The sequence below is a fragment of the Aedes albopictus genome, chromosome 2 (genome assembly GCF_035046485.1).
Source record: "Aedes albopictus strain Foshan chromosome 2, AalbF5, whole genome shotgun sequence".
Taxonomy (NCBI): Eukaryota; Metazoa; Arthropoda; class Insecta; order Diptera; family Culicidae; genus Aedes; species Aedes albopictus.
This window is the reverse complement of record NC_085137.1, coordinates 246,044,594-246,066,629: the sequence shown is the minus strand read 5'-3', so window position 1 is coordinate 246,066,629 and position 22,036 is coordinate 246,044,594. Positions and strand designations below refer to the sequence as shown.

Below are 22,036 nucleotides of genomic sequence, written 5' to 3'. Positions count from 1 at the left end.
GGGTTAAAAAAGTTAGTTCCAACTAATTGCGGTTAACCAAACATTTTTTTCCTAATGTGAAATTAATCGTTGCATTATATGAGGCACAACTTGTTCTGAGTCATTGACTAGAAGTGCCCATTTTTTCCCTTTTCCCCCTAAAACACTGTTTCTCTCGTCTGAGAAACAATTTCAATGCTAACAAAACAAGTATTTCATCATGTAGAATTGATCAGTGCATATTGTCAGACAAACTTTGTGTCATTGATTGGAAGTAGTCATTTTGTCGTATTTTCCCCTAAAACACTGTTTTAGTTCGTTGGAACAAACTTTTTAACCCAGAAACAGTATTTTAGGGGAAAATGGGGCGAAACGGGCAATTCCAGATTAACGCATAGCGCGAGGTGTATTCCATAGTATGCATAGGTCGATTCTATATCAGGAAAACAATATTGGTTAGCTGCAATCAATGGAAACTATTTTTAAATCCAGATAATCCGTAGTTTAGGGGAAAATGGAGCAAAATGGGCACCACCACCCAAAGATGCTGAACGTGGTGTGCCCCAAAATATGCGCCGGTTAATTCTACATCAAGTAAAAATTGATTGGTTAGCGGCAATCAGTTGAAACATTTCTTTAATTCAGAAAAATAGTATTTTTAGAGGAAAATGAGGCAAAATGGATACTTCCAGTCAATGACACAAATCGAGGTGCGTCCCAAAGTATGCGCCGGTTAATTCTACATCAGATTGAAAATGGTTGGTTAGCCGCAATCAGTTAAAACTATTTCTTAATCCAGAAAAAACAGTATTTATAGTGTAGCATACCAGATGAACATAATTTGTAACATTATTCCTTTTCTGAAAATACGAAGCATTGACATATTCCAGTCACAGACTCCCCTACAGTCGTAGAACATTGCGACATGTAAAGTAAAATTATTGACACCATAGCGACAGCTATCAGCATAGCAACAAACCCGGTTAAATGCAAACACTTCAAAATTAATTATTGCCATCCATTCTATGTTGCACCAGAGACGATGACCCATGTCATCGTCACCGTTAAGCAATATAAAAATGTTCTTTCCCAGGCGTTCAATTATACGCAGCGTAATTCGATCTTTCTTTGCTGATGCCTTAGCGCATCGTTCTCACAGCGCAAGTGTCCAACGATTATTCTCCTTTCACACATACATTTAACAATTAGTAAAGTATACGCTGATTGGCTCACAGTAAAATTAGTCAAGCCAACTCCAGGCACCTCCCACTCTGAATATGATTGTAACCACCAACAATGTAACAGAAATTGATTTGAATAAACATTATCTTTGGAACCTTCAAGCCGACAAGTAGTATTTATAGTAAATGGCGACCAGTGACTGTCGAACTCTTCGGAGCCCGACTCAGTAAAATTGTTTGCATTGCATCAGTGAAATTTTGATCAGTGTTAAAGTGTATCGTTAACTTTTCCAATCAGCCCTATTCATACAGTGAAAATGGGTAACAAAAAGTCTTCCCCTAAAGTTGACACCAGTGGTAGCAACGACACCACTATAATAAACACTCAGGACTTTCATACAGAGCAGCATGAGTCCCATAGTACACTGCTCTGGATAGTGTTAACAATCACGGGGCTGCAGCTCCTCATAACTATCTTTAAGATAGTCGAAAAGCGGATCAGGCGCGATGCGCTTAAAAAAGCTAAATCAATAGCAAACATTGATGTGTAAAAAAAAAAAAAAAAAACGACAACTGAACCGTTAACACAGACATTCAGTAATAGTGTAAAATGTTATAACAATTGGAAAAACCAGTGGATGAAGTAGTGACCTGTGTTACCAGCTGAACTAAAAGTGCTCTAACAAGCTAAAAATCCAGTGAACAGCGAAAATGACCAATTCAAAAACTGAAGATATTTAAACAGACTGAAGAGCCAGCGGACAGCGAAAGTGACCAATTCGCTAACTGTAAGTGCTGAAGAACAAGCGGACAGCGAAGATAACAAATGACGTCAACTGATAGTGCTTCAACATCCTGATGAAACAGCGAACGAAGGAAGCGACCCGGAAGAAACTTCTACATGAAAGCAGTAACGAGGTAGGAGTACAATTGCGGAGATTTCATCCTTTTAGACCCTGTGCGTGAATTATTTTCGTAGATATGTCATTCCGACCCAGCCCACAGATTCTCACTAACCAAGTGCTTGTAATAAATGAAATCGACTATGTTCAGTACTATGTTTAGCAATTGTGAGCAACAATGACTAGAACTATTATGCCTTGTATGTAAAAAGAAAAGCTGTTATGATTTCATTTTTTTTTTTTCATTTTTATATTATGAATTCTACGTGAACCAATAAGCTGTAATATTTTCGACACAACAGTCCCAAAATCAATATGATGAGCATTAACCTTTTTATGAATTTTGAAATAGTGAATTAGTATATATTTTGTAATGTCAGAGAAAATTGAAAACGCTTTAAAACAATTAAATGCACTTTTAATAAATTTAAAAAAATCGATTAACAACAAAATTAAAGCGACTACATTGCAAAAAAAACGACAAGTAGCAAAGGACTTGAGTAATCAAATTGAGTTTTTCTTATTAGAATCTTCTTTGACAGATTCTCAATTAAATCACTTTTTAAAAATTTCTAAAAACTTGGTGAATGAGATTGAGTTGATAATTCAGCAAAAACTTTCGGAACACAAAATTAAATTACGATTAAGAACAGTGGTTAAAATTTTTATTTGGTTAAAAATTAAATCAGTAACAATGGCACTAGACATTAAAACTGCCTCAGAGCTAGCATCTCTGATCCCAAATTATGATGGGAATCCAGGAGGCATGAAATCTTTCACAGATGCAATAGGTCTAGTTGAAACCATTGTACCAGACGCGCAACAAGCTGCTGCCATTCAACTTATTTTGACTAAGTTGACTGGTAAAGCTAGAGATCTATTTACAGCAGTGCCAGCAGATTTCCAAGAAATAAAAAACAAAATTACTGCTGATTGTATAGACAAAAGCACTTCAGATTTGGCTCTTGCAAATCTGAAAAATGTTAAACCACGAAAAGGTCAAGAAACTTCTGGATTCACAAAGGAAATTGACATACTTGCGGATAAACTGAAACATGCTTACATTCGGGAAGAAGTTCCGAATGCGGTAGCCACAAAGTTAGCAAACAAGGCTGCCATACAAACCTTAATAGCTTCATCACACAAACAGGAGACAAAAATGCTCCTCAAAGTGGGGAAATTCGCGTCTCTTTCGGAAGCATTAAATATTGTTATTGAAAACGAGAATTTCAATAATGAACCATCCGCATCAATTATGCAGATGAGGAAAAATTTTTCAAAAAATAGACCAAATTATCAATCAAATTACCAAAATCGTTACAATGGCAACAATAGCAGAGGAAATTTCAGAAATTCCCCTCGTCCAAACCCGCACCAACCAAGGTCAAACTATGGTCAACAATCGTCAAATAGGTCAAGATATAGTCATCCGAACAATAACCAACAGCAATATAGACAACAAAATTGGGTACAAGATGGCAACAGAAGAATGTATCACATGAACGTGGTGCATGGTTCTGGTTCATTGCCTCCGAATCAGTTTGCACCAAACGGTGCACTGTCTCAACCCGTAGCTATTATACCAAGTAACCTAATGCCACCCCAAAGGCAACAACAACAACAACAACAACAACAACAACAACAACAACATGCATCAAGCAATTTTTTAGGAACACCATTCCTACAGCACCCGTACTCACAATAAACCTGAACGCTTCAAATTTCATAGCGGTCAATGTTCAAATGACAAATGCTAGGAACACGTTCACTATAGACTGCGGAGCGGATATTTCTATTTTTAAACTTAGTAAACTGAATCCCAATTACTTAATAAACCTTACAGAAAGAATCAAGCTAACAGGAATCACCGATGACACAATTGAAACTATTGCGTCAGCAGAAACTGACCTATATTTCGAAGGAGGATTGTGCATCAAGCATAAATTCCACCTTGTGAATGATGAATTCCCTATCATGACTGACGGCATTTTAGGCCGCGATTTCTTAAGCTCCCATAGATGCATAATTGATTATGAATCTTGGCTGCTTAAGTTCAGTGTAAATAATGAAGAGATAACAATACCGATTTATGACAACTTAAACAACGGTTTCATCTTACCAAAACGAAGTGAAGTCGTTAGAAGAATTGTTAATATTCCATGTACATACGATATGGTTGTACATTCACAGGAAATATTGCCAGGCATTTTCTGTGGAAATACCATCATATCACCTAATAATCCTTATGTTAAATTTATTAACACTACCGAAAAACCTGTACATATAATGTATTCACAATTTCATCCTTTAATGGAACCACTTAATAATTTTTACATAATGAAACTTAATAGTAGTAAAAATAAGGAAAATCGTCAAACCGATATTCTTAATCAGATTAACTTTGCTGGAATACCACCGGATGCAATAAAAGGTTTAAAGAACCTGATTGCAAAATACCAAGATATTTTTAGTTTACCAGATGATACGTTAACTGTTAACAATTTTTACACTCAAAAAATTCCCCTTCAAGACAAAAGTCCAATATATATTTCAAACTATAAAAACTTACATGCTCAAACTGATGAAATTCAGAGACAAGTTGATAAAATGCTGAATGAAAATATTATTGAACATTCAGTATCCCCGTATAACTCTCCAATTTTATTGGTACCGAAAAAATCCGATACCAATGACAAGAAATGGCGTTTAGTTGTGGATTTCAGACAACTAAACAAGAAAATACTTGCTGATAAATTCCCTCTCCCCAGAATTGATACTATTCTAGATCAACTGGGAAGAGCTAAATATTTTTCCACTTTAGATCTGATGTCTGGTTTCCATCAGATTCCATTGGATAAGAGCTCGAGAAACTTCACTGCATTTTCAACACAGTCTGGACATTATCAATTTACGCGTTTACCATTTGGATTGAACATAAGTCCAAATAGTTTTCAGCGTATGATGACGATTGCCATGGCTGGATTGACTCCGGAATTAGCTTTTATCTATATTGACGACATTATTGTGATTGGTTGTTCAGTCAATCACCACTTAATGAATCTTGCAAAAGTTTTTGACAGATTGAGGCATTACAATTTAAAGCTCAATCTTGGTAAATGCAAATTTTTTCAACCTGAAGTTACTTATCTTGGTCATCAGATAACTGATAAAGGTATATTACCAGATCCTTCTAAATTTGACACAATAAAAAATTATCCAGTTCCATCTAGTGGAGATGAAACTAGACGATTTGTAGCTTTTTGCAATTATTATAGGAAATTTGTTCCAAATTTTGCAAAAATTGCCAGCCCTTTGAATAATTTACTCAAGAAAAATGCGAAATTTACTTGGACAAATGAATGCCAACATTCATTTGATATGCTACGTAATCATTTAATGTCCCCGATGATTCTTCAATATCCCGATTTCAGTAGAGAATTTATTTTAACGACAGACGCTTCAGACATTGCTTGTGGAGCAGTTCTGTCTCAAAAATTTGACAATGGTGAATTACCAATAGCCTTTGCAAGCAAAACGTTTACTAAAGGTGAAAAGAATAAGCCAGTAATTCTCAAGGAGTTGACAGCAATACATTGGGCTGTAAACTACTTCAAACCTTATTTATATGGCAAAAAGTTCACAGTGAGAACAGACCATAAACCTTTGGTATTCTTGTTTGGAATGAAAAATCCAAACTCAAAATTAACAAATATGCGTTTAGATTTGGAAGAATTTGACTTTGCCGAGGAATATATTCAAGGCAAATCTAACGTAATCGCAGACGCATTGTCACGTATTGTTACAACGTCTGATGAATTAAAAAATATCAACATTTTGAAAATCAACACAAGAGCAATGACCCGTCATCAGAATAAAAATGCATTACCCGCCAAAATCCCAACAGTTGCTGTAAGTAAAGAGCCTGATCATCTCTCTACTTACGTAACCGAAAATCCAAGTTTTACCAATAAATTGAATAAGTTAGCTATTACATACGAAAACAATGTTCTTGAAATGATAATCTTATCGAAGAACAGTAAAAAACGTGTTGCATTAGTGCAACAGCAGTTGTTAATTAACGGAAGTCAAACCCTAGAATTTGCACTTCTGAAATTAGAAAAATTATTATTATCTATGAAAATTAAACAGATTGCATTATCTTCGGATAACGAAATTTTCAAACTATGGCCGATAAATATTTTCAAGAAGATTGCTAATGAAAAAGTGAGACACGTGCAAATTATAATTTTCAATCCACCAAAATTTATAACGGATAAAAATAAGATTAATGAAATAATAAGAGTTAACCATGAGACCCCAATAGGAGGTCATATTGGACAACATCGGCTTTACCTTAAAATAAGAGAAAAATACAAGTGGAAGGATATGAAAGGTTGCATATCACAGTTCATAAAGAAATGTGAATTATGCAAACGGAACAAAATTACTAAACATACAAAAGAAAATATGATAGTCACCACTACACCTTCTTCACCATTTGAAGTGATTTCAATCGATACGGTTGGACCGCTTCCATTAAGTAATAACAATAATCGATACATCGTTACAATCCAGTGTGATTTGACGAAGTATATAGTTTTAATACCAACACCAAGCAAGGAAGCTAATGTCATTGCCAAGGCATTAGTCGAAAATTTTATTTTGATATATGGAAACTTTCTAGAACTTAGATCAGATCAAGGAACGGAATTTAAAAATCAAACTTTAGAACAAATTTGTAAAATTTTGGAAATTAAACAAAATTTTTCCACAGCCTATCACCCCCAAACTATCGGATCATTAGAGAGAAATCACAGATGTTTAAATGAATATCTGAGATCTTTCACTAATGAACACCATACAGACTGGGATGATTGGTTGAAGTTTTATAGTTTCTCATACAATAGTACACCCCATTCTGATCATCAATTTTCACCATTCGAACTAGTTTTTGGCAGAAAAGCACAATTACCCAACGAAATTTATGAAAAAGGCGTAGAACCACTATACAATTACGATGACTACTTTCGTGAACTTAAATTTAGAATTCAAAACTCAAATAATATTGCCAAACGAAATCTCATACATCAAAAAATGGCCCGAACAAGTCAGGCTAATCTAAACACCAATCCGATCAATCTGAACATTGGAGATCTTGTTTATTTAACGGTAGAAAACAGGAAGAAACTTGATTCCTTTTATTCAGGTCCTTACAAAATTATCGAAATCAATGATCCAAATTGTAAAATTAAACATCATTTGACACAAAATAACGATTTAATAACAATTCATAAAAACAGACTTATCAAAGCTTAAATAAAAAAAAAACTCTATGGTTGAAATATGATACAAACATTATAACACATACTAACAATAGAATAAACAAAATAGAGATCTACCGAGCCTGATTCCCATAAAAAAGAGAATGAAAAACAAAAAAAAACAATCAAATGGGATTAGGTAAATGTTTAGTCTTGTACTAAGTGCGAAATTCGGTTAGTATCAAAATAGTTTAATATTTTCTTTGTTAGAGGTCCTTGGAGCATAGCTTTTGACGAATGATTTCCCTTCGTTACATCATTCTCCTAAAGGGGGAAGGTGTAGCATACCAGATGAACATAATTTGTAACATTATTCCTTTTCTGAAAATACGAAGCATTGACATATTCCAGTCACAGACTCCCCTACAGTCGTAGAACATTGCGACATGTAAAGTAAAATTATTGACACCATAGCGACAGCTATCAGCATAGCAACAAACCCGGTTAAATGCAAACACTTCAAAATTAATTATTGCCATCCATTCTATGTTGCACCAGAGACGATGACCCATGTCATCGTCACCGTTAAGCAATATAAAAATGTTCTTTCCCAGGCGTTCAATTATACGCAGAGTAATTCGATCTTTCTTTGCTGTTGCACCAGAGACGATGACCCATGTCATCGTCACCGCTAAGCAATATAAAAATGTTCTTTCCCAGGCGTTCAATTATACGCAGCGTAATTCGATCTTTCTTTGCTGATGCCTTAGCGCATCGTTCTCACAGCGCAAGTGTCCAACGATTATTCTCCTTTCACACATACATTTAACAATTAGTAAAGTATACGCTGATTGGCTCACAGTAAAATTAGTCAAGCCAACTCCAGGCACCTCCCACTCTGAATATGATTGTAACCACCAACAATGTAACAGAAATTGATTTGAATAAACATTATCTTTGGAACCTTCAAGCCGACAAGTAGTATTTATCGTAAAATAGGGGATAATGGGGCAAAATGAGCACTTCCAGTCAATGACACGGGTCGAGGCGTGCCTCATGAAATGTACTTGTCAATTCCACATCAAGAAAAAAAATGGTAGGTAAGCAGCAATCAGTTGATTCTAATTTTTAATTCAGAAAAACAGTATTTTTAGGGGAAAATGAGGCAAAATGGGCACTTCCAATCAATGACACAAGTCGAGGTGTGTCCCATAGAATGCACCTGTCAATTCTTCATCAAGAAAAAAATGATTGGTTAGCCGCAATCAGTTGAAACTATTTTTTAACCCAGAAAAACAGTATTTTTAGGGGAAAATGAGGCAAATTCGGCACTTCCAGTCAAAGATACAGATCAAGGTATGCCTCATAGAATGCACCTGTCAATTTAACATCAATAAAAAATTGGTTGGTTAGCCGCAATCAGTTGAACCCATTATTTAATTCAGAAAAACAGTGTTTTTTAGGGGAAAATGGGGCAAAATAGACACTTACACTCAATTCCGGTGAATGAAACTATCACCAATCGATTCCTTGACATTTTTCCATTCGGAAAAGATGGACTTCAAAGACCGCAATCAGCCGCAATAATTAGGTGCCATTTTGGGTCGGTTTTTCCCCACTGTGCACGGGTTTGGATTTTACTGGAATCAAAGTTTTGCTTGCAACGCGTAATACTTATGTTGCAGAATAATTGATGCAGTAATTGTGCGGATACTACGGGATATATGCGGATACTATGCGATCGACCCCTGAGGCTCTGTGCGATTTCATGCAACGGATGGCTGTTTCTAACTCCTGCACGCTTCGGTGTTGATACAGGTAATGCGTCGAACCTTTGGCGGATCATGTTGAGGTGTTGATGGCAGTCCTGAAAATGTCATTTCGCAATATCAAAATTTAACCACCTACAGCTCATTTTAGAAGCTGAACCTGAAAATATGGTATATGAAAAACTTATGCGGCTAGACTATTTATACGAGAAAGTCACGGAAAATTCGCTCTTTTTTGAATATTTAAGGTAAATGTCACGGGCCACCTTCAAAAAATGCCAATTGATATTCACCATGAATAATGCTTTAGATGATGCTTTGAAAAATCAATCATGTATCCTGAGCACCTCTGGGGGTACATAGGGCCAACGTAAAGGATCCCCATCCTGGGCGGCAGCTCGCTTTAGTCTTGACCTGGACCCAGGTCAGATTCCTATCTACATTAGATTTCTTTGGTTTCCTTATTAACCTTTCAGGACGTGCGCCATCAAGCAGCTCACACTGCACCGCGCTCGCGCTGTATACGACGAGCGAGATTTTTTGATAGTGTTGTACTTTTTCCAACGGCGCGCGTTCTGAAGGGTAAAGGCAGTGATCCTCAGGCCCATTTTTTCAACTGATCGTATTGCAACACCTGGATCGATTTGTGAATCATTCAACACGTTATTCTTGATGATTTCGGTAGTAGAACAACTTCCATAAGAAACATTGCAAGGAATTCTCCGGCAACATAGAGAACTGGATATCACGTGCGGTCCGCGGACCGCACTTTGATGACCACGGAGTTAAGGCACCGTCACCGCAAGCTCCTGGGTCTGCCTCTGCTGTGATGTCCGGCCAGGTTTCCATATAGCCAGCGCTTGCTTGCAGATTTCGTCTTCGTCCTTTCGTAGAGTGTGGCCGATCTACCTCCAAACCCGATTGAAGCGTGAAACCACAGTGAAGGTTTTGGGTGTTCTCCTGGATGTTCTCAGCTGACCTTCAAGGACCATGTGGCGTACATCGTTTCAAAAGCTTCGTCACAGCTGGGATTTCTGTTTCACTTCTGCAAAAAGTTCACGGACGTATACTGCTTCAGAGCTTTATATTGCTCTATTGTAATTCAACGGATTGAGGTCGTCCAGTGTAAATTCGGCCGTTTCGCCCTTCGTCACCTCAGTTGGAGACACCCGTTAAATTTTACGTGCAGAAAGAGTGAACCATGTATCTCTTAGAAAAACAAGTTGAAATTATCTTTTATTCGTAATACTATCTTTATCAAAATATATTAGTTTATAAGCTGTTAGGCATTCTATTAAAATGTACAATTAGTGGTTTTATGAAGAAATTTATTATACCAGTTATTTAGGAACTGTACATAGCTCACTCTGACTGAACGAATATTAGAAAAACACCAGTCATCTGAAAAAAATATTATGAACTGTGTAACTACAATATTCTGAAAACTTATCGAGCTATGGAGATACATTCGAAATTTGTTAGCTGTTACATGTTCTAGTCAAGAATTCTTAAATAGGTAATTTGATGACAATCATTCATGAGATATTGAATTGTTGTACTTGGTCCACTCTGACTGAAGATAAAAATTGAAATATGTTTTCTTCAGCGTAATAAAAAAAAAAATCAAACTTTCGGTTCACATATACAACACTCCTATTGATTGTCGTCCTTCCTCTGCACTAATTTTTCATCAAATATGTAAAAACTTGAGTGTGTAATGTAGTTGGTTGTATGTTTGGCGAAAATCGTTCAGACAGAGTCGACCAAGTTCAATTACTTAACATTTGTCGGTTTTAAGCTTAATTTTTACGTTTTTTCGCATTCAGTACAAAGTGATGCTCTGACGAATAGCTATAAAGGTTTATGAGAAAAATTCAAGAAAATTTGTTGAAATACAGTGACCCCACACCGATGAATCACTTTAATTTTGTACACTATTTAAGAATCACCATGTTGATCAAATGAGTGATCCATAAACTGTGGTCATTTTTACCGATTTATAAATTGTGTACTTAAAATTTACAGAGTTGTAAACTTCAAAGACGTTTTTCTCGAAATAAATAAAAAGACACATGGTCCTCTCTGACTTAACGCCGACCAACTGTGAGCTACTATTTCTTGAAAGCGGGGATCAAATAATAATTAATTAGTAGTCGTACAGTAGTGAGACAACACTTAACACCTGCAACACTTAATCTGCATTCCTCAGTTCCCAAATTACCACATTATTGGTTTCTCAGGTGTTCGCCGACCGATCTGCAATTATTCAATCAATTCAATCCATTATTCACTTTGAGCCAATAATCGAAAACCCAACGGAAACAATAATCCCCAAACACAAATAAAGGGGTTGATCAGACTGAGACCCATCTGCTGGAGGTACCGAGCGCATGACCAAACAATTTTGACGCGGTTACAATCAATTATCGAAAGTGATTCCGGCGTTGAATTAGTGGCGCAAGCGGAGATCGCGAATATCCGAATCAAAACATACGACGACGATGACCCTAGAATGAGCAAAAACACACGGTACGGCTCGAACCGGTAATTTGCAGTCCGGCCGTAAATTCACGTGAATCCGCAGTTCCTACAAGAGCAGTAAAAAGAGCGCAACAGTATCTACCGGTACTGGACACCGCATTTGCTTCAACTCTCCGTAGCCGCAGTGACGTTGCCGCTGCCGCGCCGCCGGTGTACGCGCTCTCTGTGTGAAAACAAAAGACCTTGGCGAATGTCGCTGCCACCGACGCGCGCGATTGGAACTTGAACGCGGTCGTTCTACCTGAAGCGTACCTGACCGGCTGCCAACGCACGATTTGCGGTGCACAGCACAGTGGGATCGCTGAAGGCCAAAAATGACAACTTAATTTTCAGATTTCTTACAATTGGCTCCTAGAATTTCTCGAAATGTATTCGCTATATTTTTTATTTAGTAAAACTAAAAAAGTAAAAAAAAAAATACTGTTAATTCCTTTTGGTGAGTGAATGGCTGCGGTTTAAAAGCACCTATCGCGCGTTTTCTCTTTTCCGCGCTGTTTCGAATAGAGCCAGTCGAATTGTCTCAAAAGTATGCAATGCATTGTGGAGCCTCGTAGCCTTGCGGTTAGGGTCACCAAGGTTCTATTCGCACCATGCTGTGGGGTGAGGGTTTGATTCCCGCTCCGGGCGATGAAATTTATCGTGAGAATAATTTCTTCTCCGTATCCACTGGTGCATGCACCGTGTGTCCCTTGTCTATTGTTAAGTTTCATTCAGTCTGTATAAAAAAAAAAATATATAGGAAAAACCTGTACGAAGGGGAGAGGGGGGTCAAATATTGATAAATTTGGTGGGACTTGCTAAATGGATGCCCTCAAAGATGTGGCTGGGTCATGATTGATGCTGCGCCGCTATGAGCGTCTATACGCTAGCCTCTGTTGTGATATCCTCCTGGATTTTTGTCCAACACTTTCTTGCAGCTTCTAGAGGCTTCTAGCCTCTGCGTGGATTGTGACCAACCCTCCCTTTCGCTCCCGAATTTCTGTTGCTATTGGCCTTTGATTTAAAATATCGACGATGGGGCTCCGCTTTGGAGATACAGTTGTGAGGTCATGCACGTATTATTAACCGCAGGTATCTGTTAATGAACACCTCGACTGATAAACACCAGGTTTCACCAGGCATACTGCAGAACAAATGTCACGTTTGAGTTAAAAATTTGCGGAACGAACTGCGGGTGGTGTTCGCCGCTGCAAAAGCCGCGCTGAAGACCGAGATAAGAGCAAACAAAAAGGCCTGCTTTGAGGGTCTCTGTCAGAGTGCCAATGCGAATCCGTGGGGTAACGCCTACAGGATCGTTATGGCCAAGACGAGAGGTGTAACGGCTCCTTCAGCAGAGCAATCTCCAAAGATGTTGGAGGAGATCATCGAAGGGCTTTTTCCGCGTCATAATCCTAGTCCTTGGTCTCCTTTCGTAGAACAGCCGGGGACAGATGTGGAACTTGCGGGGATAGCAAAGTCCTTTAGCGTAGGTAAGGCCCCAGGTCCAGACGGAGTTCCGAACCTTGCCTTAAAAGTAGCTATTGCAGAGACTCCCGAGATGTTCAGGTCTGCTATGCAGAAATGCCTAAACGAGGGAGCTTTCCCAGAAGCTTGGAAGAGGCAGAGCCTGGTTCTATTGCCAAAGGTGGGGGAACCACCCGGAGATGCGTCGGCATATAGACCAATATGCTTGATAGACACGGCGGGGAAGGTGCTCGAAAAGGGAGTGCACACATGGCAGGTGCACACCGAGGGAGTGAATGGTCTCTCGAGTAGCCAATATGGCATCCGGAAGGGGAGGTCGACCGTAGACGCTATCCTGTCGGTTCCAAAGCCACCGGGAAATCACTCGAGCGTAAGAGAAGGGGTATTCACTACTGTGTAGTATGTAAGGAACGCGTTTAAGGGGGAAATCAGTTTCGATTTCTAACGCATACTTGCAAGATTTTCTCCAACATGTGTGAGTTTTCAATTTAAGATGAAGAAATACTCGTATTTTCACCACTATATGACATCGAGCTACAGTAAAACCTCCACGAGTTGAAGGGACCATCGACTCATAGAGATATCGAGTAGTGGAACAGAAATTCTTTGAGAAGCTTTCTGTAGGGACCATCATAGTAATCCAGAAATTATTTTTCAGTATGCCGAAATTTATCTCCGTGAGTCGATATCGAGTCAAGGAACATCGACCCATGGAGGTTCGACTGTATTTTAAAATTTGCTTCAACGCTGGCTCAGGACACTTTTCATTGAGACCAAAAAACACTACATTTTCACAATAGGTATTCCACTGCAAAACTGCTGTTTTATAATTTGTGCGCTATCTTTCCGAATTCCCCTCAACGCACACCAGCTCGCACCATTTCACTAGCACTATCTTATCGGGAACAGTCTCACTTTTAAATTGCTTTCCGTGGCATAATCACTTCCATAATTGTAGTGTAAATTGTTTCGCTGGCTTCACAAACGGAATAATATTCACTATATCACGAAAAAGTCCGCGGCGATAGCCACACAATCGCGAAAACTGCACAAAATCGTGGTTCACTTTCCAACCGGCGTGGTATTTACAGTACGGACCCGATTTTATCAGCCCCATTTTGCGACGAACTGTTTGCTCTCATCATCTAACGGTCAAATATTGACCAATTCATTTTAGTTCATCATCAAACTACTGCTGAAAGGCAGAACATAGAGGGATAAAAAGTATGAATAATTGTTTAATTTTTTGAGGCAAGCAAAAAATGTGTTCCGGAAAGAGGCTGACAAAATCGGGTCACTTATGTACTTCCATGTAGTGCACATACATGGTGTGGCGTTCTTTGATTTGCTGTTCCTTTTATTCTCCCATTGCCTATGCGTGCATATTTCTTGCGTCATATGCGCAGCGTGATGAACAGGTTGAAGATGGGAAAGAGACAAATGAAATGCACTAACAAACCTGCCACAAGGTCTGTGCCACATGAAATTGTGAGTTGAGCCTTAATAGCGCCAGTTGGCCAACTATTTCCGATGCGCTCCTGCGTCTGGGGGTCTGGGGATACCCGGGTACCTGTACAAGATTCTCGGAAGTTACTTCCAGAATAGAGTACTGGTTTACGACACAGAGGTGGGTCGGAAGTGCTTTCACATACTTTCAGGTGTCCCGCAAGGTTCCTTCCTGGGTCCGATGCAATGGAATGTCATGTTCGGCGAAGTTTTGAGGTTAGAGTTCCCGGTGGGAGTGGAGATTGTCGGCTTTGCTGAGGACATTATGCTTGAAGTCTACGGTGAATCGATCGAAGAAGTGGAATTGACTACTGCCCACTCGATCGCAGTTGGAGGCGTGGATGAGATTCAGGAAACTGGAATTGGCTCACCACAAAACTGAGGTGGTGGTTGTGAACAACCGGAAATCGGAGTAGCAAGTGGTGATCAGTGTTGGCGATTGCACTATCACGTCGAAGTGCTCCGGGGTGTGATTATCGACGATAAGCTTATCTTCGATAGCCACGTTGATTACGTTTGTAAAAGAGCATCCACAGCTATAGTGGCACTGTCCCGGATGATGTCCAATAGCTCTGCGGAGTACGCCCAACCTTCTGGCTAATGTCGCTACGTGCATACTAAGGTATGGCGGCCCGGCGTGGGGCACTGCGCTAAGTACCGAAAGTTATCGTGGTACGCTGGAAAGTACTTACAGGCTGATGTGTCTGACGGTTGCGAGCGCGGACCGTACCGTGTCACACGACGCGCTCTGCGTCATCACTGGTATGGTGCCTATCGGCATCCTTATCAGGAAGGACATGGAGTGCTGCGAAATGCGCGGCACAAGAACCATACGCAGGACTGCCAGATTGACCACCATGGTCAAATGGCAGTGCGCATGGGACAGTTCCACGAAAGGAAAGTGGACCCATTAAGGTTGATCCCGAGGGTTGGATTAACAGGCGCCATTGGGAAGTTACATTCCACCTTTCAGGCCATGGTTGCTTCCGACAGTATCTATATCGTTTCGGTCATGTGGGTTTTCCCGAATGCCCTGTTTATGCTGGTTTAGAGGAAACGACGGAACACGTTTTGTACGTTTGCACGCGTTTTCGCACAATGCGTGGCCGCATGCTTGCCGTATGTGGGAAGGACACAACTCCGGACAATCTTTTCCAGAGGGGACGAATTTCGCGCCAACCCTTCTATGGGGATGGCAGCACCCTCTCAGAATCGAACGAAACTTTGTGGGCATAAACAATAGGTCTTTCTAAGCAACTTTGCATATTTTGTTTTTCGATATTTTTCAAGAGTAACATTTGAAGAGGGCCTAATTTTTTCACAGATTTTTTTTTAAATCGATGTAACTCAAAAATGACAAGACCTACAAAAAAGTGTTGTATGGCGGACTATCGTGAAATTCCATTTTTTTAGAAAAATATCCAAAAAATACAAAATTAATTCCTACACTGAAAAATAAAGGTTTTAAAAATTTAAATCGATATTACAAAAAACCCAATGTTTTTAAATCGATGATTTTTTTTCTGGAGAAAGGTATTTCAATTACCCACATTTTCTCCAAACAATGTTGCTGTGACATATTTAAGGGAAATAAGTTTTTCTAACAAAAACTTTTTTCATGTCCACATTGAGTGAATATTTTTCATCGTGTTTCGTGCCAACATGGCCATATATAGGTTCAGTAGCCTCTCATCAACCAATGAAACTTTATGGTAAAAAATTGTTGAAGAAGCAATTTTGCATAATCTACACGCTAACCTGAAACTACCCATCGACTGGGTCGATTCGACCCGGATTTTTATGTTGTTAGCAGTTGTCAAAATCCGGGTAACCCGAAAACCCAGATTCGCTGAATTCGGGTAAAGATCTGGGTAATCGGCACTTTGTCACTTTTCGGCTTGAGAATATGGCGGCGGTCAGGAGAACGCTGGAAGCTATGAATGTTTTCGCGAAAAATATGCCGATAAATGACGGGAAAACAGTGGAATTATTCCGGGGAACTGTTTTCCAGTGAATAGCACGTGGCAACTGAGAGCTTTTTAATCAAAATCTAATTTGGAAATAAATTAACAAAATCAAGGCCCCGGAGGAGCTGGGTATCGTTTACCCAGATTTTGCCACCAACATCGGTAACCCAGATTTGAGTAAAGGGGCCTTTACTCAGTTTAGAGTAACTGCAGTTTTGCTCAGTCTGGGTCGCTTTGACATCAATCTGGGTAACTGAGGGTTAGCGTGTAGCATTTATCTAGACTACCATTTGAAAAGGGCGTATTAGGCCCACACTTATATAAAAAACAGAAAATTCGAAAAATTTCAAGTCTTACCTCCTGTATCGATTGTTTTGGACTCCCAGGAGCTACACTGAAATAAATTTTGTTGTCGTTTCCACCGAATCCATGGTAGAATTAAGAACTGTACCAACAATTTTCAACCGAATGCAAAATTCTGTTAATTGTACTGAAACATTGTCAATATAACCATGCGTGTATTACTGTTGACTAAAAACATTCCTGGTTCTACTATTTGGGCATTGTAATTCCGACCATGTAGACTTGAATGTTGCGCGTCTTAGATAAACATGATCAAAAATACAATGTCAAAATAGTAACATCAAGAATGTTTTAGTCAATGGTACTTTCGCATGGTAATATTGACAATGTTTCAGTACAATTAACAGAATTTTGCATTCGGTTGAAAATTGTTGGTACAGTTCTTAATATTACCATGGATTCGGTGGAAACAACAACAAAATTTATTTCAGTGTACGTTCAGCATTTGAGCGAAAGCGAGTTAGTCTAAGGGGTGATACACAAATTATGTCACGCAAAATACGTCCTTTTTCAACCCCCCGCCCCTCCCCTCTATGTCACGCTTTCTATATGGGACCTCATCACTGTTTGTATGGGTCGTCACGTTCTGCAAAACCTCGCCCCTTCCCCTTCTAAAGCGTGACGTAATTTGTGCATGGCCCCTAATGGGGCACTCAACGGGCTTGAAGTTTGTATGGGAAAACTTGGCCAAATGTATGCAGAAATCTTAAGCTTTTGATTTTTGCCGCTAGGTGGCGCTGTAAGCGTTCAATTAATAAACACATTGTTATTATTGTAGGTGACTATATGCCAAACAACTTTGTTGAAGACCCGTAAGGGGCTGTCCATAAACCACGTGGTCATAAGGGGGAGGGGGGGGGGGGGAGTTCGGCCAATGATCATTTTGTATGGACAAATAAAAATTTTTGTATGGACTAATGATCACGCGAGGGGGGGGGGGGGTTGGAAGAGTCCCAAAAAAATGACCACGTGGTTTATGGACAGCCCCTAAGTGATTCGCCAGTGAGGCGAAGCATTGGGATTTCATTATTGATATTCCTTTACATGTATTGGAAAAACGGCAATAATGTTTCACCTCACTTTACCTAGAGTATAAATTTTTAACAGGCTTCGGATCACTTTGCGGTCTTCGATAAAGTTGTTTGGCATATCGTCACCTACAAGAATAGCTGAGGTTTTTAATTATTTTTTTATTAATTGAACACTTGCAGCGCCACCTAGCGGAAAAAATCAAAAGCTTAAGATTTCTGCATACATTTGGTCAAGTTTTCCCATACAAACTTCATGCTCGTTGAGCGCCCCATTAGGGGCCATGCACAAATTACGTCACGCTTTAGGAAGGGAGGGGGGTTTTGCAGAACCCATACAAACAATCGCCCAAGCAGCACACATGTCACAAAGGAGTGTCGACAGCGCAGGTTTTTGGTTCTACAGGAGCTACATTCATGTAATTCTAACTTATAGGCAGAATAACTTGAAAATGACTCCTATACAACCAGAAACCTGCGCTGTCGAAACTTCTTTGTAACATGTGTGCTGCTTGGGCGTGAGGTCCCATACACAAAGTGTGACATTGTGGAGAGGGGGGTTGAAGAAGGTCGAATTTTGCGTGACATAATTTGTGTATTACCCCTTAGACTAAATTGATTTCGCTCAAATGCTGAACGTAGCTTCTGGGAATCCAAAACAACTGAAGCAGGAGGTAAGGCTTGGCATTTTTTGAATTTAATGTTTTTCATATAAGTGTGGGTCACTCCAATACGCCCTTTTTAAATGTTAGTCTAGATAAAATTTAGATTGTGCATAGTTGCTTCTTAAACAATTTTTTGAACTTCCATAAAGTTTCATTGGTTGATAAGAGGCTGCTGAACCTATATATGGCCATGTTGGCACGAAACACGATGAAAAATATTCACTAATTGTAGACATGAAAAAAGTTTTTGTTAGAAAAACTTTTTTCCCTTAAATATGTCACAGCAACATTGTTTGGAGAAAATGTAGGTAACTGAAATACCTTTCTCCAGAAAAAAAAAATCATCGGTTTAAAAACATTGGGTTTTTTGTAATATCGATTTAAATTTTTAAAGCCTTTATTTTTCAGTGTAGGAATTAAATTTGTATTTTTTGGATATTTTTTTAAAAAACTTCATGGAATTTCACGATAGTCTGCCATACAACACTTTTTTGTAGGTCATGTCATTTTTGAGATACATCGATTTGAAAAAAATCTATGAAAAAAAATTAGGCCCTCTTCAAATGTTACTCTTGAAAAATATCGAAAAACAAAATATGCAAAGTTGCTTAGAAAGACCTATTGTTTATGCCCACAAAGTTTCGTTCGATTCTGAGAGGTTGCTGCCAACCGTTGGTCGAGTTGGCGCGAAATTCGTCAGGGGTGAGTTTGGCTGGAATACCGTTTCAACGGCTATCACCCACATCTCCTTGGAGCTACAGAGGAGGTGGCACGTGGACTCGAAGAACCCTTACAGCGATTAAGTGGCAGCGGAGAGGACATCCTGATTGCGTTGCTGTCGTGGCGTCGGTCTACTGGGTTGGATCCGAGCCCGTTTTTGGAAAGGGGTCCCCGGTAAGGTCTGGAGCAGGTGGAGACCCTACTATCTTCAACCTTCTGGTGCAGCTGATAGGGCCTGAAGGATAGTGATACCCTTGCCTTCAGCAGGTCAGATCGGGTAGGCATCAGTTCTTGATGCTTGCAAAAAAGTAGAACGCGGGCGTGGGATTGACCCTGCCCGCCTTCCGAGAACAAAGGAAGTAGTGAGGACCACTGGGGAAACTGTATAAGCGCCAGCATGCTATCGTGGTGGACTCTCCAAAGTGAGTCACGGATCTGGGAGCCAACAAACGCCGCCAACAAACAAACGCGGTGAAATACTCCTTGAGCTTAGTAAGTACACCGAGTGCAAGAGCTTCGGCTTCGCCTTCAAATATTTTGCTGGTGAAGTGCTTGGTGAAGGAATAAAGGGACGAGCTCTCATTGCTGAAGCGTTTCTTGCAAATGTTGGATGAGATCACGGATCACGGAGGAACTTGTCACGGCGCTGCGGCAACAGTGCGATGGTGCAGGTGCAGACCGTTGTCTTCAGGTTGCGGAAAAGCATGTTAACCTTCCGTAACTCGCGCGGTTAGCCACCACCGCCTGTACTACGCTAATGCGGAACGCAAACAGCAAGATTTTATCAACGTGTTGTAGCGCGATCGCTCAAGGGTTAAGGAAGCAGGTGGCCTGATTCGGCTACCTATGGCGGATAGCGATGCACATCGTGAAGGAAGGCTTACTCAAAGTTGGCTGGTGGATGTGCTCGTTAAGTATTAACTAGCCCCCGGAGACTTGTTTTAGGTGTTCCAAATCGGGGCACTAGTCTTGTGTTCACTAAGGCCTAAACAGAAGTAAGCTTCGCAGGTAATAAGGAGGCGAATGCTGTAAGGCACAACCTGTACTAAGCCTCTTAAAGGTCTGATCTGTTCCGGGAAATCCCAAAACAGCAAAACTCGGTCAAAGTGCCCGGTCTACAAGAAGACCTTAGATGGTAATTCCCAGTGCAGGTAACGCAGGTAAACCTGATCCACTTGTGACACAGCCCAGCAACTACTGCGTGTCAGACAGTTACTGAGTGGGGGACGGATATTGCCATCATATCAGATTCATACCACTTATCCACAAGAAACAATAATTGGGTTGCGGTTGGGTCCAAAATGGTGACAATATGGACGCCGGGAAATGTTCAGTCCAGTATAGTTGGTGTCAACATATAACAAGGGCTTCGTAGCTGTCACTTTCAATAGAGTCTTCTTTTGTAGTTGTTATGTGCCTCCTCAATGGTCTATAGAAGTTCGCGCAGATGCTGGACTATATAACGGCAGAGTTTACAGGGCAAAGGCCGGTGGTAACAGCGGGCGACTTGAATGCCTGGGCCATGAAATGTGGAATCTGTTACAATAACTAACGGGGTCATATCCTGCTAGAGGCACTGGTCATGCTCGATGTCAATTCTTAAAGTACTTCTTACCAAAATGGAGCAGAACCGATCATCGACGTTACATTTTGTAGTTCATAAACGTTTTTGAGCGAATTCAATCAAATATAATTTTTAACCGCCTTTTTTGTCATACAGCACCACTGTGCACTACCTCTTCCATCCTGTTACGGTCAATCGATGCAAACGTCGCGTCCAACCGGCGGCATTTCTCACGTACCAATCCACCTTCGTAGTCATACTCGGCAGTGCTGATTGTTTAAGTGTCCGTTCGGATAAGCGCGTGCGGAAATCTACGGCGGCAGCAAACGGTCTCTCGCATAACGCACCACTGCCAATATGAAACAAGTCATACCCTACCTACGCAACGCACGACAGCAGTCGACAAATCACCGTTGCACGGCCGGAGCAATGTACTTCCTAGCGTCCGGCACTTGAGCTGGTCGATCATCGCCGGTCAATGAATGCATCATTATTGGCAGGCTGACTCATCCGGCGACGACGACCGTGGGGTGTTGGAATATAGGGGTGTAACCGTCGGTTCCAAATTCTACTTGTAGCTCCACCACAAGATCAATTTTCCATCAAATTTTCCTTAAATTCCTTTTCCCGTTTATTGTCCCAAAATATTCATGCCATAATAATACGCCCTTTTCAAATATTTCGCCCACTAACACTATGAGGGAGCAGTGGCTGCACTCAGCGGCTCGATGAGTGTAGAGCGTTTCTCCTCTCTCATGTTCCACACTGGTTGGGTGACAACCTACTCGTATAACAGTTTGAGCTGTCAGGCCAAAACATAACTGGGTCAATCGTTATTCACTCACAGATGGAGCCAGCAAAAATAGGGTGTTCGTTCATGTTTCCGGCATTAAAGGTGCATACAATGTAATTTTATGTTACTTGTATGAAGAATGTTAAATGTATGTTTGACTCGTCTATAAAAAGCTCAGAGCTTCCTCTCTGACTTTCTTTTCCGATCGTGATATTTGAACAGAGTAGTAGTGCGCGCGTGTGTAGATTGTAGAGTTTGTATGTTAATTGTTAATTTTTATAAATGGTGAAAGTTTTATTATTCAGTGTTGTTTCTTTTGTATTAGGTCAAAGC

General features: G+C 40.1%; 2 protein-coding genes across 3 annotated transcripts in view; both read left to right on the top strand.

Annotated features, from left to right (window-relative positions):
• The window catches only part of LOC115258243 (dual oxidase maturation factor 1), a 439,950-nt gene that overhangs the window by 129,754 nt on the left and 288,160 nt on the right, over positions 1 to 22,036 (top strand). The window lies entirely within an intron of this gene.
• Positions 3,552 to 21,271, top strand: LOC134286439 (uncharacterized). Its single transcript, XM_062848048.1, has 2 exons — positions 3,552 to 3,754; positions 21,067 to 21,271. Exons 1-2 carry the CDS (start codon positions 3,552 to 3,554, stop codon positions 21,269 to 21,271), a joined length of 408 nt encoding a protein of 135 aa, XP_062704032.1.